This window comes from Atractosteus spatula, chromosome 21, assembly GCF_055471065.1.
Source record: "Atractosteus spatula isolate fAtrSpa1 chromosome 21, fAtrSpa1.hap1, whole genome shotgun sequence".
In the NCBI taxonomy this organism is placed as follows: domain Eukaryota; kingdom Metazoa; phylum Chordata; class Actinopteri; order Semionotiformes; family Lepisosteidae; genus Atractosteus; species Atractosteus spatula.
In genome coordinates, this window is record NC_142726.1 from 16,502,369 (window position 1) to 16,529,678 (window position 27,310).

Genomic DNA, 27,310 nt, shown 5'->3' on the forward strand with positions numbered 1-27,310 from the left:
AAATTCCTGCCCCCTCCTAACTAAACTCTAGATCTGGGCAGCTGAAAGTGGTTCTTGGTAGGACTTGAACAAATAGGATGGTCTAAGTTGGTGGAATAATTGAGTATTGGAAAGGAAAGCACAGCAGTTTACCTTATGAAGACGGATATTTTCTTCCTCCAGCCTGAGTCCTTGAGGCGTTACATTTTAACACTTAATATATGCAGGTACACATAAACTGAGGAAACTCACAGGAGACTGCTGCCGAGGAAGCACAATGTTCTACTTGTAGAACAGTGTAGACAATAGTCTCTCGACCTGCCAGGCCTGTAATTATTACTTTTTTCAGTTGCTGTTTACCTGGTTTCCGACTAATCCTGCCGCAGCAGTGGGGAAATCACCTGGGAGACTGCGTTTGTGTACCTATGCTATTGAATTTCAAGGTGTTCTCGTGAAAGAATTTGCTCTGAGGTTTTTTTGGGGACAGTGGCCAAGGCTTGGAGGAGCCCAAACTAACCGTTCGAGACCGGAAACTTCAGCTGTAGTTTCTGCCTTCGGTGATAATGTTCCACTTGTCTCTCGTACTGCGTTGTGAGTAAACGCGAGCAGAAAGGTTTTTGGTTTGTTTACCTGTTCTGGGAGTAGCGTCTGAAAGAAAATGAGCGAGCAACAAGCTTTCAAGCAGAGTCCCAATTTAAAACCAGCCTATCCACCCCTGCCTGTCAGCGGCTGTCCAGCATCGCTCTTCAAGGCTGAGAAACGCAAAGGGCCTTTTAACAGAAGCAGAGAAAGGAATGATTTAGGTAAATTTCTTCTATGTATTTTGCCTGTTTGAAATGTTTTGATATTTGTTTGTGCATTTTCAAACTGACAGCATTTTCCCCCTCCTCTATCTCACAAAGCAAATGGGTGGGTGGGAATGTGTGGCTTTATCAAAAAGAATTTGTCAGTTCTGAAACAGAATCTTAGCCAGTCTTTTTAGCAGTTGCCGAGGTTTCTTTGTCTTCAGTTTTATAATTAAAAGTGGGGCTGTCAAATGTACTTGAGTGTAATCCCTACGTCTACCCGTATACTTTTTCAAATGAAAAACTCAGCTTATCTGAGGGAAAATGCCTTGCATTCTGCTTTTGGCTGCCCGAGTTATAATTTGAATGATAATATATATATATATTCATTTAGGAAATGACAAAAGAACAGTTATAAATGAAAGGTGGTTATTCAGTCCACCTGGCCAGTTGTATAGGTCGTTGCTAACTGATCCCCGGATCTCATTCAGCAACTTCTTGAAAGAAGCCAGGGTATTGGCTTCAACAGCAGGGCTGGGTGGCTTGTTTCACACTCCCACAACTCTTGGTGTAAAGAAGAGCCACTCTGTTCTTGGGCTTAAATGCACTTTCATGTAGTTTAATCTGGGTCTGGTGCTTTACTGGTAATTCTGAATACAGAACATGTATACGATAACTCTTTATTCATGACTAGTTAGTTTTGTTTCTCTTCTTCATGGACACTTACCTTGAGTAAGGATTTGTATCAATATCACAAGGGACAAGTGCAATACAGATGTCGCAGATGTGGGCACTGGTGCCTGTGGCACGAGATTTTTCGGGAAGTGTGCCGTCACCCCAGTTCTGTGCTGTCAAATCTTGGCTCTCTGCGTCTCCGCAGACCTGTGGCCTCGCGGATCAAAGCGAGGCAGGGACTGGCTATATCCTGTAATAACTCCTCCAGATGAGATGGTGGGCCTTCTGTTTATTTTAGCTACCCTCCCGAGTATAAAACCTAATACCGGGCAGTGGTGTGTTATTTTATTTTTAGCCAATTCCAGCTCGCGAAATGAAACTTGAGCAATTCCAGTGCTGTTCTCGGTGAAGTTGAGGGTAATCCTTGTTGAGCTACAGCCTTGTTTTCCTGCCTTCCTGGGTACTGTGTGAAATGTCTGCTGTCTGAGCCATTGTCTGATGTCTCTGCTTTGCAGGCACAGCCCTTCACAATAAGCACTGTTTCTGCATAAATATTTAATTTGGAAAAGTTAGCGCTCGTTAGAGTGAGCGGCCATGAGAGCTGAGCAGTTGTGTGGCAAATTCTCTGGCTGTGCGCTTCCACTCCTGGTGCCACAATGCTGCCCCAGTCCAGTTAAAATCCACTCTGCGGCACCAGGTACTTGAAAGGCCTTTGTTTTTTGTTTTTTTTTCCTTAACATTCTCAGCGGTACGGCAGATTGATATAAAAAATCCTCTCTTTTACCAATTAGGTTGCTTCAGCACTACATGAATCTAGCAATAAATAATTTAGCCGTGTCAGGGAGTCAGTGACTATAACCTTTTCCAGCTCTTCAAGGCGTCGTTTCCAATGATGTTGCGCCTCAATCACTTAGCGGCGAGGGGAGCGTTGCGCTGAGAGAAGGTCAGGCCGCCAGAGCGCAGTTCCCTGTTCAGTCTTTGTCATCGGCTCCCGGGAAAAAACGCAGCGGGGAGGTGGGGGGGCTCTTTTTCCACCCATCCATGTTCCTTAAGCTTTTCCCGGCTCCGCTGTCTGTCCTGCTGGACAGAGGTACGATCGGAAAGGATGCAGGTTTGTTAAGAGAGAAAGAAAAGCATTTATTTTTGTGTTGGCTTTTCCAAGGGAAGGGAAGGCTCTCCTGTTTGTCTCTGTTGTGGAAATTATCCATTGAAATCTTCCCTCATTGCAGGCTAGTGGGAAGTTCTGTTCACGTGCATGTGAAGCACAGTGACCCTACTGTAAGTGATGATGACTGTGGCTGTTTCTGGTACTGGGTGGTACTTCTCCCAGATACAGTACTTCAAGAGCAAGCCAGGATCAGAAGAGTTAAATAGCCAATAAGGGCAGTACATCTCAAAATAGTGCCCTTTTTCGATACTTACCGCTGTGTATCTGTGACCATGGTGTAAATACGAGCTTTCCGTGTGACCATTGCATTGGTCATCAGGGTCAAGCCAGTCCAGCCAGAGACGTCCCTGTCAGCTCTGGCTCGTGCCTGCTGCCTGCTGTGTTGTGCTGATTTGCATTCTCACTGTTTCAATGCAGCACCTTGTACTGTATGTCACACGGGTATGTGATGCAGCAGCCTAGCTCAGGTACTCCGATGCAAAACTAATCAGAAACCTTGGTCTTGAGGAGGCACAGGAGGGCAAAGCTGCTCTCTCAGTCATGCTGTAGGTGGATGTGATTGCATGGGAAGTGGATGCAACATGCAACTTGAAAGATGATTATTTTCAAAAGAAAAAGATGGAACTTGACAATTCCTTAGAATTGGCCAGGTTTATATAAATGAAGACGTGGGTGTATAAGTAGCACAGCTTTTCGGAAAAGGTAAAGAGGGGAAAAAAACTAGAATTCAAATCCCTTTGTCAGAAATTGAAATCTGTGTCAATTAGTGAAAACTTTTCACATATGGAATTATGCAGCCATGAGCTGGCACCTGTTCTTGGTCTATCTGCAGATCAGAGCCCTTCTCTATCCCATCTGCCCAAGAGCCCAGTCTCCTGCTGCTTGCAACTTTTACTTTTACTTTCGGACCAGTTTACTGGTTCACACGAGCTTGTATTTCTAGAGCCATTGTTTGTGCTTTCAACTGCTGAACTTCGATGCGCAGTATCATTTATCCATTCCGGATGCAAAAGTCGGGAGAGATTCATGCATTATTTTATCTTCGATTGAGAAACGCACGCTATGTCATTATCTGGCGAGTATTTGCTAACCACTCCACCCCCCACACGTCCATATGAACACACCTTCCCTAGAATGAAGGGAAAAACTCCGATTCCTGACTAGCATCACTCCTGTAATCTCCGATTGCCATACTTCCACAGCCAGGAATCCCACTCAAGGGAATCGAAATCTGATAGAGCTGCACTTGGACGACAATTTGTATTATTAGGAGATAAGGAACTGCGAGAGATGAAATTTGCCTGAATGAATGTGCTAGGCTCTTGAGAGAGAGAAGAGATTGCTGTGTGATGCACAGACTTGGCTATGGATATTCTTATCAGTTCTCCTTCTGCCGAGCGTGGCTGTGCCGTAGTTCGAGGCCCGGTGGCCTGCTCTCGTCTCTAACCTTTTTTGTGTGGCTATATTCTTCTCAACAGGGCGCGGGTTCAGTTTTCCGTTTCAGAACGGCACTGCGAAGGAGTTTTAGTCCCCAACCCCCTGCCCGGTCCCTGTCCGCTCTGGAAATTTCATTTAAAAACGGTGTGATTCGGGGAAGAGGAGATGGATTTTATATAAACTACACGTCCTGATTAAATCTTTCTAGAGTCATTGAATTGATTTGTATTGATTGGCCGGGATCTGAAATGTCAGAGGTCTCCATTAATAAAGGCAAAACACAATAGCAGGGGCTGGGTGATGGATGGGCACTCCTGATGCGGGTGGCCTGTACTCACTGGGTGCCAGACAGAGTTGTGCTGTTGAAAGCGCGAGTCACCAGCCCGGCAGGTAATAAATGGGTCTGAATGCCGGCGCAACGCAGGCTCGGTATGGATCGAGGGAATGGAGGGGCTTGGGCCTGCTCTCTGCCCTGGTGTGTGTGCGACAATGTGAGATTTAAATTGAAATTTTATTGCTTTCCATATATAACGAAAAATCCCGTGTTGCCTCTATCAGTGCACTTTAGTCTGGTGCTGTTTTTAAGAGTGTTACTGGAGTTTTTTAATGAGGGTTTCCTGCTGCTCTGGCTGCCTTTAGCTTTAACAGATATATCCTTGCTGGGAGAAAAAAAAGAATGTTTACTGTTGCATTTTTTATCTGTTTGTGTTACTAGGCTCTTGCTATTCCAGTAGAAAATGTTGAAGACAGGAACTTGCAAAGCTGTTTTTTTCTCTCTGTATATTAGTACAGCCATTTCTGCAAGGTCATGCATATACTGTGAGTCTTGAATGCCTGGTGTTTGAGAGCCATGCACGGCCACAAGGAGTTTCCAATATGGCAGCTTGCCTTTTCCGAAACCTGTATTTAATTTTTTTATTGTCTTGGTAGATTTTTATCGTAGGGTTTTTTTTTGGTTTAAAGTCTCTGCGTGAAGTATCCCAGAGCATTGTGAGTTTGCAGAAGAAATTGTTTGCTAGTCAGGAGCTCTGCTGTTCCCATGTCTCAAGTTTCCTGGGTGTTGGTACAGCAGCTACTTTTCGGGTCTCGCCTCCTGCCTGAGCGTTTTGCAGTCTCCTAACACTCTCGTAAGCAGATGCCTTACCACCGTGCAGTGTGTGTGTTTATAATAATCTCTCGCAGAACCCCTCAATGAGGATTCATCAGAGGAGCTGCCCTTTCTGAGTGCCAAGGGAGACTTATTGTGTGGGACTGCATTGTCAATTCAGAATAAAACTGTACTCTGCAATTATGTATCATGAAATATTGAACTCCTGATAAACGGCTATTGATTTCACTGGGCTTCTAAAGTGGAGGGATAAGAGCAGGTCCAATTAGCTTTCTTGCTTGCCCTGGCTCTGTATCTGCAGAACTGTAGTGTTGAGCTTCACGTCCGAGCTGAAGCCCCCCCACAGGCCGCCTGTGAAGAATCGTCTTTGTCCACTTTGGCATCCAAGATCTTTTCCCCTCATTTTGTGTCCAATTTAGGCCAGAATTTGTGACAAAGATCATCTTGATTGCACCATGCAGGTTTGTAATGCAAAATGGTATTGAGAGTCACTGGCTTTTAAATTTGCTTAAAATATTTATGGATTTAGATAACGGCCTGGGCATGCAGTTGCCACTAATTACTATAGAATAGGCTAAAGAAAGAGTGTTTTAAGCATTGTTAATTAGTAATGCTCCGTTAAAGTGTTGCAGATTATAAATCTAAAAATGGGATTTGCCACCCCTAACCTCAGTGTTACTGAAAGCAGAGCATGTGTCCCAGAACTACTAGCCAGGTTCCCAGTTGACACCCAATCAGAAGTATTTTCACAGTACACTGTAGGAGTGTGAACTGAGATGAAACTCAAGACTGGGGAGCACCTAGCAGATTACATTTTCTGTGAACAACTGCTGATGTCTGGTGTGCAGACTACACACTACTTTATACTACATATTTAGGATGAGAGTGCATCAAGAGGCTCATTATGAAATGACTTGTAAATGTCTCATTATAAATGCTGTAGGATATATAGCTGAAATTGTTATTTATGTCAAGGGGTTTTATGTTAAATTTGCTGAATACATTATTAAGACCTCCTTTAGAATAGTGTGAAATTTTGGTTGTGATGTTTGAAAAGAGATTACTGCTCTTTAAACAGTCCATAGAAGAGCAAGAAGACAGATTCCAATGATTAAAGGTATATCCTACTCTGACATGCTCAAGTGTATCATTATACTTTCAAACAGAGACAACTTTGAGGGACTTGATGTAAGTACTCAGAACAGTAAACCCAATGGTCTTTTCTGAATTAACACTGAAACGTGAACTAGAGGATATAAGAGATATATGTGGAATTAAATTTAACTTTGAGGAAGAAGCACTTTTTAACACAGGGTGGTGGGAGTCTCCTTCAACAGTATGGATAATCGTAGCTTGTCCAGATCATCCTAGCTTGTTTCGGACCAGTAAGCCACTGGCCACCAAATCAGATTGAGGAGGCCATTTGGCCAGTCTCGTTTGTAAACTTCATGGTCATCACATTTCTGACAGGATCTTTGTCAGGAATTGCAGCTGTTTGCACTATTGTTGTTCTTAATGAGGCCATGTCTCATCACAGCATTGCTGGACAGCTGTGGCTTGAGACTATCAGCTCCCAGTTCATTGAGTATCGGTACCAAGAGTGTACAAGCATGTACTTACAAAGAGGCCCGAACTTTAGAGTCTCCAGTCTCCTGTCTCGGAGCACACCATGAGGAGATGAATTACATTAATGTGCTGTTGTAAATGATCTGACTGGCACTTCTTTCAGAATGCCGTGTCTCTAATAGGCAGCTGTCAGGGAGATTCACAGCCTGCGTCAGTAGGGCTTGATTCCTGGAGTAATGGAGATGACACCCATTTCTGGGAAACGCATGTGAGAGGAGCTACAAAGAGCTCCATTATCAGCTTGTCAGTTATCTTCATATCAGCTTCTCCAAGAAGACAGAAGTCTCTGTGTGGCATTACATAATGCACATTTAACTGATACAGATAATTCCAATTTAATTCCACTTTTTCAGTAATATGTATGCCAAGCATATATTCAGTAATTGATTGTGTTATTCCCTGTCATAGGGAATTGGAGAGTTCAGGCTTAAGCATTGGAAGTGCATTTTTCCGGACTTTCCTAGGATGGATATGAATGAGCTCTTACAGAAAAAAAACACAAATATTTCAAAAAGTCTGAAGGAACCATTGCATTGATGAAGGTGATGGATGGCCTTCCACATGCAGATGTTGCAGAACAGTTTTGCAAGATGTGCTGGGTCATTCTTGGGGTTAAAAAAAACATTCAAAACCTTTTCCCTGCATTGGGTGCCTATGTTGTCGTTATTCGGGAGACAGTCTGACGAGCAGCTGTGAGCCAATTATCTTCCAAGGACATGTTTAAAGTCCTTTTGTCATTCGATGGACTTGGCAGCATGAACTTGAAAAAGTCTTCAATGTCATCTAGATGACTGTTAAATTGCACACGAATGGCTCAGCTCCCCTCATAAATCCAGTTTAATTATGAATCATGAAGACCTCCTTCAATGGCGAGAATTGCTTTTATGTGAATGTGTGCTCTTCCTTTCAGCACCAACAATTTATACATTTTATTTTTATGTTTTAAAACAGCAAAAACATTGTTCTGTGCTTGGGTTCCCCTTTCCCCATAAAATCTAGGTAGAATGTCAGGTCTTATCAGGTAATATTTTGAAGGCAGAGGAGCTGTTTGCAATTTTCATTCTTTACAAAAGTTTTCTTACTTGAACTTGATAAGAACATTTTTTTCTTTTAAAGCTTCTTCTTCAGAAGTATATTAAATTTTCAGCCTCCGAAAAGAAGCCTTTAAGATTCCTTCTTCTACTGTACAGACTGAAGAATCCTCCTTTCTTTGCACAGTGAGTGACAATGGGATAATTGCACAACAATAATTTTTCATTTGCTGAAATCCTGTTGTAGCTGCAGGCTGATAATATACTAGGTGCAACTATTTGAATATTTCTTAGGCAGGAAATTGCATTACTTACTATTAAAAAGTAATTATTTGTACATAAATTTCCTGCGAGTCAGAGGTGGTTCCTGCTGAAACGCTGTAGCTCAATACAAAGATAGTTACGAAATATGCTCGCTGTGTCTTGTATATTAAAAAAACTGACAAGTCCTTCATCATTTTGTACCATCTTTGTGTCAGAAACCCATTTTTTATATAACCTAGTAATATAATTACTAACGCTTAGCACTGTCACTATAGAATTGCTGGCTTATATTACACACAAATGCATGTCAGATGGCTTCAAACAAGCTCTTAATCCAGATCGGTAGAGATTAGAATAACTCCTAGTCTTCTCTTGCACTGAAACAGATACTTGCATAAAATACTCCACCTGCCTCCATCTCATTACCATTGCAAACTTATTCTGTCAGCCTGAACAGCTGCCTCTGCTGCAGAATACCAGCATCTCCTCAGCCCAGATGTGTTGGCTTGGGTCTTCACTGCAGTTTAAGAACATCAAGGTTACAAACAAGCTGAGGTTCCTAGTAGCTAAGTGACTGGAAGATATGATTTTATACCAGCCTTTTAGCCGAAAGACATTCATCTGTTAAATTTAGCATTAAGCCTTTGCTGAGATGAAAATAGGTGATTAACGACCACGCACAATGAACAGTGAGCAATTTGTTTGCTTTACTTGCCAACGATTAGGCAATGTGAACAGCTGAACGATGTTACTGTTCAACATTTCAAGTTTGGGTTTACAGCGATCACTATTAAACATTTACTGTACCAGAGGCTTTAAGAACTGATATCATCTTGGCAAATGTGTACTGCTGGATTCATGCATTAATGTTTTTCAGGTTAAGTAAGTGCAATCCTGTGGGCACAGAAACATGGTCACCCGAGGCATTGTTTTATGCTTCAGTTCACTCTCACCTACAAAGATTGCCCGTGTCCATCCAGTGTCATCTGACTCAATGCCCCCGTCAGCTGCTAACCTTGCAGAGGATGCAAGAGGGTTTTTTTTTCCCAGTTTTTTTAATAATCTCTCTCAGCTCCCTCTCTTGTTGTGACTGTTGATCAGAGCAGAAGCAGCACAACAAGGCAATTAAGAAGTCATTAGGGTGTAAATAAATAAAGGTCATTAATACTTAATGTGTGTGTGCCAGTGTGCCAGTTTCAGAGGAGGCACGGCAAGCCCTGGCATTCAGGGAAGTGGGAACATGGCACACAGCGTGTCTGTTGCCAGGCTGGATGTTTCTGAGGCGTCGTGATGGCTTTGAACTCGGGGTTCATTCTGAGGGAGGAGAAAGGGGTGATTCTGGCTTGACAGGCGTGGTCTGGTCTGGAGTGTAATTGAAACAGCTGCGTTTCCAGCTGAAAGGGCACATATACTGTCTACGCAGCTCTGGTATGGCCCTGTGGTCGTGTGTGTTGAGGAGTGATGTCTCCTGTCTCTCCACTGATGCCTCTGGGCGGTGATGTCCTTTAATGTGATTGTGCCACCAAGAATCACTATTCCTTGGTCAAACCTCCAATTATGTGACTTTTTGGTGGCCCTGTATTGAGATTGGAACCAGGGACTGGCAGCCCATTACTCCCAGTAATATTCAGTTTGCTGTCAGCGCAGTTTTGTCCAGAATGTGGTAATAAGCCATTTTTAAACTTCTATTAAAATTGAAAAGAAAGTTCTTATTGTTTTTCTTATACAACCCCCCATCTGTCATCATTTACTGTTTAAATGAGAATGAAAATAATTAGTTTTTGTCTGTTTTAGAAGAACATAAGTTACAAATGAAAGGAGGCTGTTGGCCCATCTAGCCCGTTTTTGGTAGATACCAAATTGTGACGTTGTGGTGAGAGACAAGCCCCAGTACTGGTACTGTGAAGTCATGTGCCGTATTTCAGTTGTGAGTGTTTCTTAATGTACTGGTAACAAAGCAGTCCTCAGCACTGCTCTGTACAATAAGAAGTGATTGTCTGGCAGTGTGTTAAGTATACGGAATAAGACAGAGTCATAGCCCTGACACAGATTACCTGCGCTGTAGGAAGAGCAGTCCGGCCCATCTGTGTCAGACCCTGGGTGCTGACACATTGCAAGCTGCCTGCCAGCAAAGAGCTCTGCGAGAGAGGATGTCTTGTTTGGTTCTCCACGGCCTTGAAAATAAATGTAATTACCAGGAGCCGTGTTTAGAAACGGAGGGGTGTATGCGTCTGTTTTTGTGCTTTTAGGAGCAACACCGCACAAGTGCTGTCGCGCAGCGAGCCCATAATGACGTGCAGGAGTCCTGTGGGTTTTTTAGTGGCAAGTGTGCTCGTCTTTGTCTTCGCTGGCAAGTTGCACATGTTCGCTTCGTACTCGCTCGTCCCCCCCCCCCAACCCCGCACACCCTTGACCTTCACACTGGCTCGGCACCCCCAAAACCCCCTCCCCAGCCACCTCTCGGGCTTAATCACCGCATCTCTGCTCTGCCGAGTAACAATCTGACAGCAAACCGGTATCCTTGAAGCAGATAACATGCACATTGTAGCGCGGTTGACAGTAATTATTTTGCTTCCAAGGACTGCTGCCATCTCTCCGGCGCCGCTGATGAAAGTGAATGAAGCCGCTGTGTCACCACAGAGGCAGAATAATACACTGCCAGGCTGGGAGGGGATGCGGATTTATTGTAAAATGAAAAATACCCCCAGAAAAACAAACAGTGACTTTTTTTATTAACCGTCTGGTTTGTGCAGTTTGATTTTGTAGATGAGCGTTTTATAAAACTCGCGCAGAGGCGTACAGTATGCCGAGGTGAGATAACGAGCAGCTCCTTGCCGTCTTGGGTGGGGGTGGGGGGATGGGGGGGCGTCTTCAGCCACATGAGGAGCCAAGATGTTTCTCTCCGCTTGACGCAGGCTGGCCGGACACGGGCGCTGGCCTGCCTTTGACTTCGCCGCTGCCCGTTCTCCGTCTCGCCCTTCCTGTGCCCGAGCTACGCTTGGCGTCCCCTCGGGAGATCCCTGCACGGGTCTGGCCTGGGTGAGGGCATCTCTCTCCATATCCCCGGGGGTCACAGCCACTCCGCTGTGCCATCTCACCCCATGTGCCCACGCGATATGGCCAAGAGGTGATCAAAAAGGTCCTCCCCACGATGGATCCCTTCAGTCCAGCAGGTTTTACAGCATGGCTGGTTACAACCTTCACAAAGGCAAGTGATCTTCTTAGCCATGCATTGTGTTTAATCGGTTCATTCAGCCCCCGAGGTTTGGACCTGCTCACTGCTGATCTGCCAGCTTGGCTCCCACAGGTCTCGGCACCTCCTGTGCCGGCGCTGATGTCCCTGTAGCTCGTTTCCCTCTTTCGCCAGAGCGCGATGCTCCTCGTGGCCAGCTCAGCCACAGGAGGGCGTGCATACTCACACCGCGCTTGTGTCTTTGGTGTTGATCCCTTGACACATCAGGCTTTGGCAGCTGAGCATTTTCCTGTCTATTTTTAAGACTGTGTTTTGGCCGATGGCACTCTGACATCTCGGCTTGGCCTCCTGGGCGGCGGTCTGGGGTCACGCTGGAAGAGCTGTGATGGTACCTTGCCCTGTCCCATTCCTGGGATCAGTCAGCCCTTGTCCTTAAGGGTTTCTGAATCATCCTCCGACTCTGGGGAAAGCTGACATTTAAGACCGCAGAAAAAGCAATTAGCACGCTCTGCGAAACAATTAGAATGCACTTTTGTTCAGCTGATCAGACGCAACCCTGCTTCGTTAGAATTGGTCCGTGCCGAAAGCAGATTTCAATTAGGCCGTCTCTCCTGATCCACAAGCCCTTCTCTTCAAAGATTATGAGTAAATCCAAAGTGCAGCAGTAATCGTACAGTGCGCCAAGCAGGATTCCTAGTGCGATTGTGAACACGGATCAATTAATTATATGAAATGGAAGCTGGGGACATGTGATGTTATTTGTTGCAATCAAATTGCCCTTTGACTCTGAAGTGGCACAGGTCACGTGTGCTTGAGCTTGCAGCCTGCCCCGGAGCACCTCCGGATCGCTCATCTCAGTCCTGCTGCTTGAGCACACTCTGTGTGCCCCATAAAACAAAGGCAAGCCAGGGAAAAAGCCCTTACCCCTGAGAAGAGCCGATGTTTAAGGAATAGGGTGTGAGTGTCTGGAGGGATCTGTTAGCCCGGCATCCCCGTCCCTGTGTGTGAGACCAGGCTGGGTCCACTGCGGAAAACGGCAGGGCCAGCCTGCTGCACAGCACAGCCTCCTGTGGGCTGGGAATCGGCCCCTTAATATCTCAGCTGGCCGCGCAGCCATGGCGGAGAGCTCTGCCCATGCGACTCCCGAGAGCCGCCTGGAGCCGCTGACGGAAAGACGGGCATCCTTGAGGGACGACCTCCGTCTGCTGCACCGCTGCTCGCCGGACGCTTCTGCCACCCGCAGCACGGCGGCGTGCCTGCGACGCTGCGCCACCCCCCCCCCACCCCAGCTTCGGAAGAGCGCAGCGCTAGAGTTCCAGCATTGAGGACTCCCTCTATAAAAGCTCAGCTCGCCATTTAGTTGCTGTTTCGTTTCACTTCATTCTGCTAGATGTGCTAGTGTTCTGGACATCTTCATTTTGTCAAACTGCTAAACTGGTACCGCCTGTGATCCAGGCATTTGCTGTGCAGTATGTCGATTGTCTTCAGAGTGATAGACTTTGTGCTGAGTGAGTGTCCTGCCCTGCTTCTCCAGACATACGAGTTTTAATTTCCTAAGGCAAGTAGTGCACGATCTTCATTTTGTGTGTGGTGTGAAAATTCGAATGGACGATGACATACAGTAAAAGTTGGCTTTGCCTTAGTGCCGGCTGAGTTCTCCCACTTGATCTGGCAACGCTGGAGTGACTGGACTCGGGGACACAGGTCCTTGTCATTGTACTGTCCCTCACACTCTGGGCCAGCAGATCTCCGTGTCCTGAGTCCTAGGAGTCTGGCATCCTGGAGGAATATGGCGAAACCTAAACTATTGGCATAAAAAAGAAAACTTCACAAGAAAAGCATTTTTTTCCTCCCACTTTTCATCTTTGGAAACGTATAAAGCTGTGAGCTTCTCGGTGACTATTATAAGTATCCGAAGTGCGAGATATTTATTAGTTTCCAACACGCTCCACGGATAATTATAACCATCCGTGTTGCAGCATTGTTAAAGAGCCCCCTGCAACATCTCATCTGCTGGGGGTGTGACACTGGGGTGTATGGCTCTGATGGGCGTGGCTCTGGGGTGTGTGACTCTAGGGGTGTGCGGTTCTGAGGGCGTGGTGCTGTGGGGGTGTGACACTGGGGTGTATGGCTCTAGGGGTTTGGCTCTGATGGGCGTGGCTCTGGGGTGTGTGACACTGGGGGGTATGGCTCTAGGGGTTTGGCTCTGATGGGCGTGGCTCTGGGGTGTGTGACACTGGGGGGTATGGCTCTAGGGGTTTGGCTCTGGTTGTGTGGCTCTGGGGGGTGTGATTTTAGGGGTGTGTGGCTGTGGCTCTGAGGGCGTGGTGCTGTGGGTGTGTGTCTCTGGGGGTGTGAGTCTGGGGGTGTGTCTTGGGACTCGGTCCCTGAATGTTCTGAAGGAAGAGTGTTATTGAACTGGATCCCAATCTAGAGCAGATTGTGGGGAGAGAAAATAATTGCTCCCAGTGAACAGGTTTCTGTTTTTTTTCCTGTGGAAACGTATGGTGTATGCACTGCGTCGCATGACAGGAGAGGATACATCAAAGCATGCTTAAAGATCCCCACGGGAGCCCAGTGGATCTGTTATGTCACAAAGCACAAAAGAATAATGGAATCTGCATAATGCACATTCAATAGTTTCTAAACAAGCTGCTGACTGCTCTCTACCAGCCCTTCGGGCATTACGACTTAATATATAGAATCATTTAGGCAGCAACGGGCACTTTCTCCTTGTTTGTGGAGAAACAAACTGCTGTGTAAACTGCTAACAAAGCACTGAAAGACAAGCTTAATGGGTTTAGAATCTATTGTAGAGTATTCCTTTCTTCTTACAGAAAGAAGCAGAGATCTGTTGCTGATGTCTTTGCTTTTCTGTCTTTCCGAGACAATTTGTCACCTCTCGATAAACAGGTTTCAGCTCCCTCCCCAAACACCCCCCAGCCAAAACATAAAGAAGATGATTTCACGAAGTTTTAAATAGCGTTGTCTATTATTGAAGTGAAACTTGCGATGACTTCAAACTCGCGCGCGGTAGCGGTATTTTGGTGCTGGGATCTGTGCGTGGCCGTGGGGAAATGGCGGCTCTGCGGGAGGTGACAGCTTTTGTGGGAGTTCTCTGGGAACACTTGTGCTCCGGCAGGCAGCGCAAACACACCCACGAGCAGAGAGTGGCGGAGGCAGCCAGGACGTTGCAGGAACTGGCTGGGTGACGTGATGTAAAATAAATAGCGAGGCATAAAAGCGCTCATCGCCACTGTACCCTGCGACACAGGGAGGTGGATTGCATTGCTTGCTGGAAAAAGAGAACCTTAATTACCCTTTGAGGTTGTATTTTTTATGCTTTGCTGTTTCTTTTTTTTCAGAATTGTAAAACTTTGTCAGCATCTTTAGAGATGAATAGAAAAAGCGCCTCGGCTCTCACTCTCTCTCTACATGACTGAAAGCAGCTGTCCCTGAGCCTCTTGCTTCGCAGTCTTCATCAGAGGCAATAGGCAGTTGTTGTGGAGCTGGAAGCCAGTGGCTTTCCTGTTCCTGGAGAAGCAATACCGGCAACAGGTTTTTGTGTGGATCAGCTCCCTCACAGCCATCGTGGCAGTAAATCCTTGGTAATTGACTGAAAATCTGCACTCCCCATTGCACAGTGTAATCCACGCCTTTTGTGTGCGGTGGAACTGATCTACACATTAGTACATATTTCGGTATTCTAAATGGTTCCTGATCCTGAAAGCCTGGTTTTAAATTCCCTGCCAATCCCTTATGTTTTGTTACACTAAATTAAAAAAAAGAAATATTAATTTTAAAAAAGCAGAAGCCTTACAGAAATGGAGATTTTTTGGGGGGGTGGAGGATGAAGAAGCAGTTTGGAGCTGCTCAGCAGAGCCTGATATTCAAAGGCCAGACACATAAACTTCCTGTCAGCTAAGGAGAAGCTCATCCCGGTTTTCTGACTCAACACTAAGCTGTTCTTCGTGCACTACTGAGACCCAACCTGGACACGTATTGCAGGACTCCCTTACATAAGACTTCACACCTGCCTGCCCCTATTATTCAATGTACGGCTGCTACGCCTTGGATGGGACACCAGTCCGTCACAGTATGCACATGTGATGCTTTGGACATGCCAATTAACCTACCCAGCACATCTTTGAAAAGAAAGAGGAGCTTCCAGTGGGAACTGGCAGGGTAAGGAGAGGAGAGGGGCACAGAAACTCACACAGAGTGCACCCCGGTCCAGAATCAAACTCCAGATCCAAGAGATACAGGACACTTCCCCTTAATTACTTCAATAACACAAGGCAGATATGACCAGAAATTTTCAGGGGCTTTCAGGTTTTGTGGCACATACAGTGGCTTTGAGCCAAAATGCACATTGTTAATAAAATTCAATTAAACTGCTGTTAAAACCGAACTATGTGTAAAGTCATCCTTATTTTACCTAGAGGTTCTCCATCTGTGCTTTTCAGAGTTGCTGTGGTGATCATGACTGAAGGAGCGATACTGCTAACATCACTTTCGCTGTTCTAATCAGCATTGTTAGGCACAAGGTAGTTATAAATCTAGTGCCCGTCCTAGAATAGATGTATTAGATAAGTCTTTCCTATCTTGTGGGTGTTCTGACTTCTTGTTTTGTGATGCACCAGAGAGTTAATTTATGAGAGCTCTTGGTTTTCCTTCCAAACTCTGCAGGTTCCTCCAGAACCCGTCTTTTAGCTAAATGCACGTTCAAGCACATCGCAGGAACGCATGCCACGAGGGCACTGAATACTGATTTACACTTAACAATGCAAATGAGGTTGTGCTCCATCAGTTCTGCGCATATTATCTGTGCATCACCCAGCCCTTCCTCCTTCCCTCTCGCGTGTCTCACGGGGAGGAAAGCAAGGGAATGCTGTCCCAGGATTTTTTAATTACAGGGTCTCATTTTTCTGTCACAGGTCACCTCTCACTCTCCTGGCCTCTGAGAAACGACAACTGGCCGACATAATCTGATAACGTTTAAGAATGGGGGAAAAAAAAAGACAAATTGCACCTTCTTGCAAGAGGATGGGCTTCATTGTTTTCTGGTGCAGAAATTTTTAATATGAGGTGGGGCGCCCTGTTTTTTTTTTTTTGGGGGGGGGGGGTGTCAACGATAAACAGTGACCCATTGAGCTTGTACTTCACACTCCAGTGCTGTTCCCCTGGAAGCTCACTGGGGCAGATAAAAATCACTATGCCTTTGTAGTGCATATTAAATTCTGCGTGTCCTGTGCCTGCGTGTCGCGCATGTTCGGCTTTGCTCTGCAAAAGCAATCTTGCTTTGATGGGCAGAAGTGTCTGCTTTCGTTCCTCAGCTCCCTGGTGTTCCAGCGTGGCCATGGCAGAGAGTTTTTTATCACCTCATCAAAGGGTGAGAGTCCTGGGACAGAGGAGGAGAATCAGACGAGCTGCTGTGACTGCCCAGCCTGCTCCACGCTGCACAGCGTCTGGGGAGTGACCTGTGCACTCTGCCTGAGTGATCCGCCACCTCAGAAGTGCCGAGGAGCTTGTGAAGTGGTGGAATGTATAATTAATAAGCAGTGCTTTGATATCATGCCGTGTTTTTCACCATTACCTCTTAATTTGGTGTTTACTGGGGAGGAAGGAAATGGCTGTAGCCTGTTAACACTCATAGGCTGCAGTTGTTTCACGGTTTGCGTGTCTTAATCTTTCTTGTTCTTTGTCATTGCCCTTGTGTTTTGCGTTGGCTTTGTTTCACAGATGTCCTGGTTTGCAGCACCAGAAACTGACACAAAATGGTGATGAGAATTCTTGCCCAACTGGTTTAAAAGCTGGGTGGTTGAAACCACCTAATCACCCCTCTGGGTGGTTAAAATGTGGCCACAGCAGTTAGACCCAATCAAGTAAACATACTGATCATAAAAACAGCAGAGTAGCTATGACCATCGGGGCTCGAGAAATATTGTCAATATTGTCTTTCCTACCCTAGAAAAATTCATTCACTTTGTTTGGGATCTATCAATATAATTGATAGCCAGCAGCCATATCACTCTGCAACTCACAACTGGCAACCCACTGAAGCTCAGCAGGTGTGTGCCTGGTCAGTACCTGGATGGAAGACCTCCTGGCAAAAACTAAGGTTGCTGCTGGAAGAGGTGTTAGTGGGGCCAGCAGGGGGCGCTCACCCTGTGGTCTGTGTGGGTCCTAATGCCCCCAGTATAGTGACAGGGACACTATACTGTAAACAGGCGCCGTCCTTCAGATGAGACGTAAAACCGAGGTCCTGATTCTCTGTGGTCATTAAAAATCCCAGGGTGTTTCTCGAAAAGAGTAGGTGTGCTACCCCGGTGTCCTGGCCAAATTTCCCATTGGCCCTTACCAATCATGGCCTCCTAAATATCACCATCTATGAATTGGCTTCATTACTCTGCTCTCCTCCCCACTGAGAGCTGGTGTGTGGGGAGTGTACTGGTGCACTATGGCTGCTGTCACATTATCCAGATGGGGCTACTGGTGATGGTGGAGGGGATCCCCATTACCTGTAAAGTGCTTTGAGTAGAGTGTCCAGAAAAGCGCTATATAAATGTAAGCAATTATTATTAATTGATAGGGCGCAAAATACAAGGTAAAGGTTTATTCCATGCTGAAAGGAAAGGATAAGAGACACCCTTTTATTCTTTTCCTTTCAGCATGGAATACACCTCTACCTTTTCCTTTGCAAGCTACTCATGCTGATGCAGCTCCCTACTTGACAGGGCTACCATGATGGTTTGCAGAAGATCCCACAATTGACTTACAAACTGTTGGATATCGGTATGTGTGAAAGTGAAGCCACATGTTGAATGGTGATGAGGTTTATAAAGTGTGTGCAGTAAAGGTTTATATAGATTACAGGGACGCCCTTTAGTCCAGTATGGTTCAGAGTAGTACCTCAGGGTTTTACAGTACAGTACAGTTGTCACAGGAGCTGGTCCTGACTCTGTGCAGTGCGTATTTAGGACCCTATGCAGACGGTATAATCCGGAAGAGACTGGAGAAGGACAATAGGGAAAACACAGAGCCAAATGGATGGGAGGACTGACGTGGGGCGGTGCTGACGGCGATCCAGGTGCGAGGGGGAGTGCAGGCAAACAAGTCCAGTGGAAATCCAAAAAGGAAAAACAGGGCGCAGTCCAAAGTCCAGGTAGCCGAGAGGTCAATCCAAGAAAAATGGTTAAAAACAGGAACCAGGTTGGAATCGGAATGAGAATGGGGAAGTTAAAAACACGATATCGAGGCTAGGCACTCCGAGCCCCGGACCCAGAAGGTCAGGACGCCGGGGAAGAAGACCTGCCCTTGGGCTACCCGCGAGCCCAGGGAATAGGCAAGCCTTGTGGCCTCCAGTGCTGAGCCCAGAGCTTAGGAGCCACATAACTAATATAGTGACGGGTAAAACAGGAGACAGGTGCATGTAATAATGAAACTAATGATAAAAGGTCAGAGCGCCCTCTAGAGGAGGGATGACGGCCGTGACAACAGTAGCCTCATAGTTGGAAACTGTAAAGACAGATGAGGCTGTTGAACTCGAGTAAGGTTTTAAATGGGATGAGGCCATTTGACCCATCTAGCTCAACTGGTTGCAGATTGATCTGATGATCTCATCCATCTGCCTTGAGAAGTATCCAAATATATTTGCAACAAAAGCCAGGCTGAGTAGCCAGTCCCATATGCCTACAGCACATTTTGTAAAGAAGAACCTTTTGCTCATAGTCCTAAATGCCTTCCCCCTTGTGAAGTTTGTGTACTGAGCTAATTGGCATGCAGCAGGAGTAGCCTCTGTCAGAAAGGCTGTGCTCCTGACAGGGGCTGTGATTGGGGAAAATGACAGCTGTAACTAAAACAGGAGTGCAGGAGGCCAGCACAGCATGTGGAATGATTTCACTAGGGCCAGGTCATTGTGCAGTGGGGCAAGAGTACTGAGCACATCTGGGTAGAAGGGTAAAAAAACATCCTGGCATTATCACACTGATAAAAAAAACACACATTTTACCAAGTTCTGCTGGTTAAAAAATGAATGGGTATAATTTATGATCAGAATGCACTCCCTGCTGTGTTTTGCATTCCAAAAGCAAAAACCTAGTGAAATCTGATAGCTAAAGGATTTGATTTTCTGTTTTAGATCTGACTGACTCAGGATGAATTTGAATCGAGGTAGAAGCAAGAAAAATCAAAAGGCCAGACATACTGCATCTGCCAGTTCTCCGCGTGTGTGATTTGGGGAAACATAATCAATTAAGGAGAACATGGAACATCGCTGAACCACTTTGATGGACAGAAGAGGTGTATGAGCTTGAGCTGCAAAAGTCATTTTCGTTGCTTAAGTGAGCTGAAATAATAGAACGTGCGTTTTTAGAGACTGGAAGAATCTTAGAAAGTACTCCGAGGACGCCACCTTTATTTCAAAGTGAGAGTGTTCATGGGGCACCATAGCTATATTTATGAACTACGTGTCATTCTATGAGCAGAAAAATTCCCCCACCACCTCCTACTTTTTTCAGTCCTGAGTGGCTCCTGTGAAACTAATCATGTTGTTTAAATTTCTAACCTGAGCCGGTTCAACATTCTTCTCTGAAGTTTTTATCTGTTACATTACTTAATTAATTTGAAGTCATTATACACTTCTCTTTTTCTCTCCCTGACAAGTGGTAATACAAAACATGCAGCTTAATCCATGGTTCACTTCCCTCTGATAATTAGCATCAGCTGTGTCTGTGCTGTAATCACAAAGAGTTTGGCAAGGCAGGAGCAGCGCCTGTGAGGAGGGAGGGAGGGAAGAAAGTGGAGCAGCTTTGTGGTTTAAACAAAGCTAAATCAGCACGGGCTGTTTTTTTTTCTGCTGCCTTTAATTCCTTTTATTTGCACTCTGAAGCTTTCATTTCTCAGCTCCCTCTCTGTCCGCGCATAAGCAAATAAGGCTGATTACTGTGTGTCCCACAGTCTCACCCCTTAATCTTGGAATGCTAAGTACAGTACTGGTTCTCAGTGGCCACAGCCCTGCAAACTTGTCTTGCGGGTCTTGTAATGTAAAGCAGAACTCTGGTGGTGATATCAGTTCCTAGGATCTGGGTAGCATTCAGGCTCTGTGTGCTGTGGAACAGGTCCCTTGTGGCTGAGAGGTGGCCATTAGAGTTTGGGGTTCAACTGTTTGTGCTGCTTTAATGCTGTGACTTGGATCAATGAGGGTGATACCTCACAGTGAGATTTTTCCTTTGTTGCAAGACCCTTGCCGAAATGTGAAATCTGTCCCCAGTGGATGATAACGGACAGGGAGAGTTTCCGAGAACTCAGGTGAATTAATGGCGATAGCCAGAACTGCTGCTTCACCCCTTGGGAAGCTGATGTGCTTGTGTGTCATGTCCTTAGCAAGAGGGCACACATGGTGCTGAGTGTGAACCTGTCCTTGTGAATTTTGTCATCTGCTCAAACGGTGGCTTGTTGTAGGACCTACGCAAAGCCCTCTTAATGACTTCATCAGACGTTTGTCAGACTGCAGCATGCAATTCCTGTTGGAGCTTCTGTATGTCTGTTTTATTCGTTTGGTGGGTTTTGCCTCTGCGTCTCTGTAAAATGTTAAAGCGTGGTGATTGTAGAAGACTTGAATGGTCAATCCATGGGAGATGAAGAAGATCTGAAAATGTTGTAAATACATCTGTGATGGCCTTATTTTTGGGACTGAGCAGGCTTCTCCAAAAGGGGACCACTGGTACATCACAGGAGCAGAAGCCAAGATGCACCACTGAAAGGCACACTCCTAATCTGGTGATTTGCTGTCTCAGGCCTGTGGGTCCACATTCAACAGAGAGACATTTCTGCAGCTGTGCACTAAAGACTGAAATTCAAAACTATCCAACATCTCTTCCACATTTTCTTTTCCAACTTTTGCAAATGCATGTTCCCCATAGTTAAAAGAGAAATTTTTGAAAGAGGAGATGTAATAAAACTCAATGCATTATGCTATTCCAGTTTTGTTGAAGGTCAGCTCTTCTTTCTTAACCTTGCTGTATCTTTCGGTCCAACACTAATGATACGGTAAGCTTGAATGCGTTGTGGAATCTTGAAAGAAGCAAAGCCATCATTTAGCTGAATAAATTCTGAATGCCGGGCTTCTGAAGAAAAATCTGCATAAATCATCTGCTGTGATTGGCAATATAGATTTTGTAAAAACTCTTCTGCAAGGTTATAAACAAGGCAATGAGGTTGAAGGGGGAATAAATTAAAATGCAGAATGTTCAGCCTGGAAGCCTGAGACATTCTTTGTTATTCTGTAGCTGCAGCTCTTTTTCTTCCTTAAACTTAAAGAACAGGGGGTTCAATGGACATTGATGATGGTATTGCAAATAATTCAATTCCTATATATGAAGACGCATCTGTTTCTCAAGCAGCACTTGATTCAGGCATCTGAATTTTGCAGATTGTTTTATATTTGTGGCAATAATTTTTATGAGGAGTCCCCCACATGTTCTTTTTTATATATGCCACTGTTGGAAACGCTCGTTCACAAAGTTCTGTGTCAGAAATGGCAAGAGTACAGCGGTTGAGCAGCAGAGTTTGTCAGAGTAACTATTGACTGTGACTATTCTTATAGTCATAGTCTTCCTGGAAAGTTTTTCTTTCTAAATAATGGAAGAATCATCTCTTCTCATAACAAATCTATCCATTTCTTTTTAAATTAGGAGAAATAGATCTCGCAAATTAACATTCATGCAATCAGTTTAGCTACATCTCCTAGCTTGTTCTATCTCTTTTTTTCCTGTTGGGAAAAAAAAGTGTACAGACTCCATTGTTTTCTATGGTCACTAGTAAAACCTAGTGACTATAAAAACGTTTTCTCCTGTTTGGCCACCTGCGCTTAAGACGTTTTATAATCATTAGTACATAATACATCACTTTTATCAATTTTTAATGATTATCTTTTTAAGTATTACAAGTTCTAGTTTTGGTTGAAAGATTAATATGCTATATAATATATTAAAATTAAATGGTTTGTTTACTTTCATTACCTTTGAACAGAATTTCTCAAGACACTTGGATAGTTCTCACAACACAGCACAGAGGTTAAAACCAAGTCAGTGGAGTACCGTGTGTTACTGTATTGTTGTTCAGCAGTATTATAGGTCTAGAATATTACATTATAATCATTATTCAGCAGTGACATAGGTCTATATTGAACTGTGTTGTAGCTGTATTTTAGCAGTGACGTACCATCAGTTTACAATGTGTTTTACTGCAAATGTAATCCAGTCATTATATTAAGGTCTGTAGTGCAATTGTAATTCAGTTGAAATATAGCAAACGCAGTCATTCAGTTTTAATTGGTTATCAAATAAAATTCAGCCAGGGACTGTAATAATTATAAGTCTTTCCTGGTGACAAAATCACATCATGTTACTTTTTCTTTCCTCTATGTGTGGCTAAACGTTAAACGTCCCCAGGGCAGAAAGCCGTGCTTACTCCTGAGCTGCTGTTTCAGAAAGCCAAGGTATATTGTGTACTTTGATATGCTCAGAAATAAGGCATGGTATTAGCCAGGAAGACATTCTTTTTTCTGCAGAGGCTTCTGTGATGTCTGTCCCAGCAGGAGTCTTAAGATTGATTCCTAGAACGAAGTATCCAGAGTGCCATGATCCATCTGCTACAAACTGAGAGCACACAGAGAGACTGGTTATTGAAAGTGGAGTTAGCTGAACACGGACTCTGGGAGGAGGGGGGTGCAGGGTGGGGGAAGGATATTACAACATTACCACCCTGTTTTCACAGTCCCCGTTGATGTGTCCTTTTTTCGAGCTCTGTTTATTCTCGGAAGTATGGTTTCACACCGAGGCCTGGCTTCTAAAACTTCCAGTGTCAGTCACTGCCTCGCCATCTGTGGGGTTTCTCCTGGGGGCGTGAGGATTGTTGGAATGGGGGGAGCTGGATAGGTTTTATTGTGTCAATCTTGAACCTCCATGAAGCCATCAGGACAGGACATGGGAAAATAAGAACATAGAGCTTTTTCACGAAGGATGTGGGAATGTCTTAATGCCATAAGGTACTGTACATCACAACCAGTGTTAGCAGAGAGTGTATAAGAAGGTACAGAACTTTTACAGAAATGCAGAGGAAGTTGCCCCTGTAGAAGTCTCCCTGTTAATTTAAACCAGCATAATGGAAAGGAAACGTTATTTTATCAATGCTGTACTGGTTTTGAATGGACTTTAAGCAGCAGTCATGATTTAAGAGTTCAGAAATGAACAGTTAGAGCTATGTCTTCTTTCATGCCTTAACTTTTTTATAACATGAGAATACAATTGTTGATAGGCTGTCTATTACATCTACCTGTTTACATCTAACAGTAATGAGCGAAGAGCCTCAGTATGTTAATAGGGGGAACTGCAAAGGATTTGCTAAGATTTTTCATGTTTACCATTCATAATGTACCAGTCGTAAAATAATGATTGCCTGTGAAGTCCCTTGGAGACGTACCTGTGAACGTGTTTTTGGATGTGCCATCTGAAGAGTAAGTGGAGAAAAGAGCACAGTGGGGAGACTGGGCTGACCAGCAGAACTCTGGTGTCTATGGCAACAGCTTGGGTTCTGTCTCCCAGGTGACTTTCTACATTCTGCTCTGCAGAGAGAGCTTTTCAAACTGCGAACATTAAACTGAATTATGGAATTAAAAAAAAAACCCACAATCATTCATCATACAAATTGATAAAGCAAAGCCTGTTTGCATTTGCAGGGAGTGTCGGACTGCTATTGCCGTCACTGTGCATGCTCTCTAGCACACTGCCACTCCCACTCCTCGTTCAGTTCTGAACAGACTGCATGTCATCCCCTCTGCCTTGACAGTCTCACTGCTCTTTACATAGTCTGTAACTTTGCTAGAGTTCAAAGTTCAGCTCTTTTGCATGACAATAGCTGCAGGGTCACCAATAACCCACTTATCCACACTTGCCCGTGTTGGGGACCTAGTGGTTATTTCCTGCCCAGTGTTTTTAACCTTCCCTGGATGCAGATTGATTTCACCAGTTTTGATCACTTTCCTGCCCTAATTGTCTGTTTTAAATCGGCGACTTCATGTTTTGTCGGCATGTTGTTAAGCCAGATTTAGAGAGTTTTGTGTGTCATAGTGAAATTCTGTGCTGGTAATCGAGAAGGGCTGAGATGAACCAGCACCGCACACTGGGTCATGTGCAGGTTGATTTCTGGGGCCGGAACTGGTCTTCCATCTCCGGGTAAACAAAACAGCTCCCAGCAGGACCTCTGCCTTCCCAGCTTGCTGCACATCTCCCTTCCCAGCCTGCTACACAGCAATCCAGTGACGTGTTAAAGTTGAGTGCTGTTCTGCTGTACTCCCAGATAGTCCCAAATAGCTCTGTATTCCAGAGATCTGTTCCTTTCATCCACTCCTCTCTGTGCTCCATGGGTCATCCAGGGGACTGTTTCACAGTCCTGGCTGTGAAAGACCAGCTCAATCAGTGCTGGCTGCAGCTGGGCCCCCGTCACCAGTGAGAACTTGCTTGGCCTGGATTTATAGCTGGCAGAATCGGGCTACAGTGCTCGCTTCTTCATTTTCAATGGGTTTTCTTCACAGTTTAATAAGGTTCAGGAGAGTCGTTTTGAAATATTCAGGACTTAACCGCAAAACTGTATCATCTCCGTCTGCTTCTCTGTCCCCCCCCCTCCCCCACCTCCTGCCTTGCGCCTTGAAAATTTGTCTTTATAAATTTATGAAAAGAGCACAGCAATGAAAACAGGTGTCTTCTTAAAGGTTACTTTCCTAATAAATGCCCTGTGGGTCAATTTGTATAGAGAACCCAAACAAATGGAAGAGGAGTTTTTTTTATTGCCTTTGCATCTGCAGCAGTAGTGTCCGGCACACAGCCGATATTGGCAAAAACCGCAAACGTTCACCACTTAACCAGGCGCCTTTGTTTGTGCTGGGAAGCCGGTCCTCCCTCTGCATAGATATCTATTATTCAAGAAGAGTGCCAGGCTGAGAAAATGTGCAAACCTGCTTGCTGCACTCATTGCAATGGGTTTTATTTCTGACGGTTTTAGTTGCTCGTCTTTTCGAGGCAGGTTTTCCATTTCTTTGGGCCAAAGAAAGCTTATGCCTTCTGTCCAGAAGCACCCTGCCACTTCTTTACAGTAGTAAGATGGGTTAGTTGTGTAAACAACCCCCTGTGACCCCCGTTTTTACCAGATATGTTAGGAGCTAAAAGAATGTGAAAGATGAGCTGCACAGCGTGTTCACTTGGGTGCGTTTTGTCCCCAGGCTTGCACTGGCTTTGCTGTGGCCTTGCTTGCCGGGCAGGTGGATGAAACGCCAGCGCGGTGCCGCAGGAGATGGGTATCTGGTGCCCGGCAACCCTTTCTCCTCAGGAGTCTGCTCTGTAGGGGAACCTCAGCCTGGGCCGTGCCCGGCCGCTTCACACGCGCTCGCGGGTTTAAAAAAACACTCCCTGCTACAGGCCTCCCACCTGGTAGTCGAAGAGACGGGGCTGTGATAACGCCCGCCTGATCTCTTTGCTCTCGGCGTTAACTCCTCAAGCTCTTCGGCTTGCAGCAGGATGTCCTCCACAGAGCTGCCCGGTCGCCACACCTGCTGTGGATATATTAAGACGTTTAGAGGCGCAGGACAAGGCCTCTGAACTGTATTATTATTGCAATAGGACAATGAGATCCTCCGCATCAGAGTGACGCATCCAGGTTTTGATGCCAGGTTGTGGGTTTGGATTTGGCCCGGTGGAAGCTGGGTGATCGTGCTTTACAGTGCGTTAGTTACACTGCCTGGTGTTCATAGCCACCATTCCCTCTGAGGGAAGATCGAGTTTTCCAACAGCGAAGGGGCTGACTTCTTCTCCCAGGTGCAGTCCGCCAGCAGCTGATGTCTCGTCACCTCCTCTGGGGGAGGCCGGAGAACGGAGGCAGTTTTGTGGGGATCAGTGCTGAGGTGCTACTGTAGTTTGAGATGTTGCTTCTGTCCCAGGACTCCTTCCCCTTCTCCTGCCTGTCAATCATTGGTGGGACAGTGTCCTACAGGGGCTGCCTTGGTTTTAGTTCAGGTTGTGGTGAGTCTTTGACGGTTTTGTGTGCTTCTGGGTTTGTGCAAGTGTGTTGTTTGTGTTGTTTTCTGGAGCCTGTGGATATGTGGGGATGCAGAGCTCCATAGGGCTGGAAGGCATTCGAACAAGGTTGATTTCAGTACCCCGAAACCCTTCCTATAGTGGTGTTCATCTGCAAGTCCTCCAGCTTATTATGAGCACAGCAGTTGTGAGTCATTCCAGGTGTGGAATGGGAAAACCAGATATTGGATGCTGAACATTCCAGTGCAGGACCTTTCCAGCTTGTCGCAGTGTTTGAAGCCAATGTGCACAATCAAAAAGCTTGGATTACACCTAGAAAATTGGTATAAATTAAGCAGAAAAGGACATATACTATGGTTTATGTAAGAGCCTGCAGCTGATAACTTGAAATGAATCAAGGAGTAGGGGTCCCGGGCTGTGATCTGTTTGGGAAGGGGGCCTGACGGAGATCTCCAGGCTGCTTTCAGCAGCAGAGCCAGGAGGTGTTGACTTCAGGCCCTCAGAGGGAACGGGCTGAAAGTGCAGTATCACAGTGGAGCCCATCTCCCTCTCGCTCCTGGCTCTGTGAAGAGTGGTTCAAGCCAGCTCACATGTGCAGTTGGAGCCCAGAGGCTGAGATCTGGGCACGGGTGGGAGGGGGGGCTGGAATTTGTTGGGTGGGGGTGGATTATTTTTTTTAGCGTAAATTCAGTTTTCAAACAATACCGTCCTTCATTTCAGCAATATTTCTTTTTAATTCCACACATCCTTTTCATGTTATTTCACTGGAACAGTTCAAGGTGAGGTGAGAACCACAAGTTGCCATGGTTGCGATTGTGGGCTCGCCGCTTCTGACAAAGCTCCCTCCATCGTTGGGCGGTTTGTGCAGGTTTGCATTCCGAGCTGTTTTCTGCTCACGCAAAAAAAAAAAACAAAGCCCAGGAGCAGTGTGTTTAGATGGCAGTCATTAAAGAGG

At 45.4% G+C, this 27,310-nt stretch overlaps 1 protein-coding gene across 1 annotated transcript in view; it reads left to right on the top strand.

The window, feature by feature from the left end:
* The first annotated feature begins 637 nt into the window (after positions 1 to 637).
* LOC148817316 (uncharacterized) overlaps positions 638 to 27,310 on the top strand; it is an 81,755-nt gene continuing 55,082 nt past the window's right edge. Inside the window, exon 1 of the mRNA XM_088939271.1 lies at positions 638 to 782. Coding sequence (XP_088795397.1) covers positions 638 to 782 — 145 coding nt within the window. The remainder of the gene's footprint in view (positions 783 to 27,310) is intronic.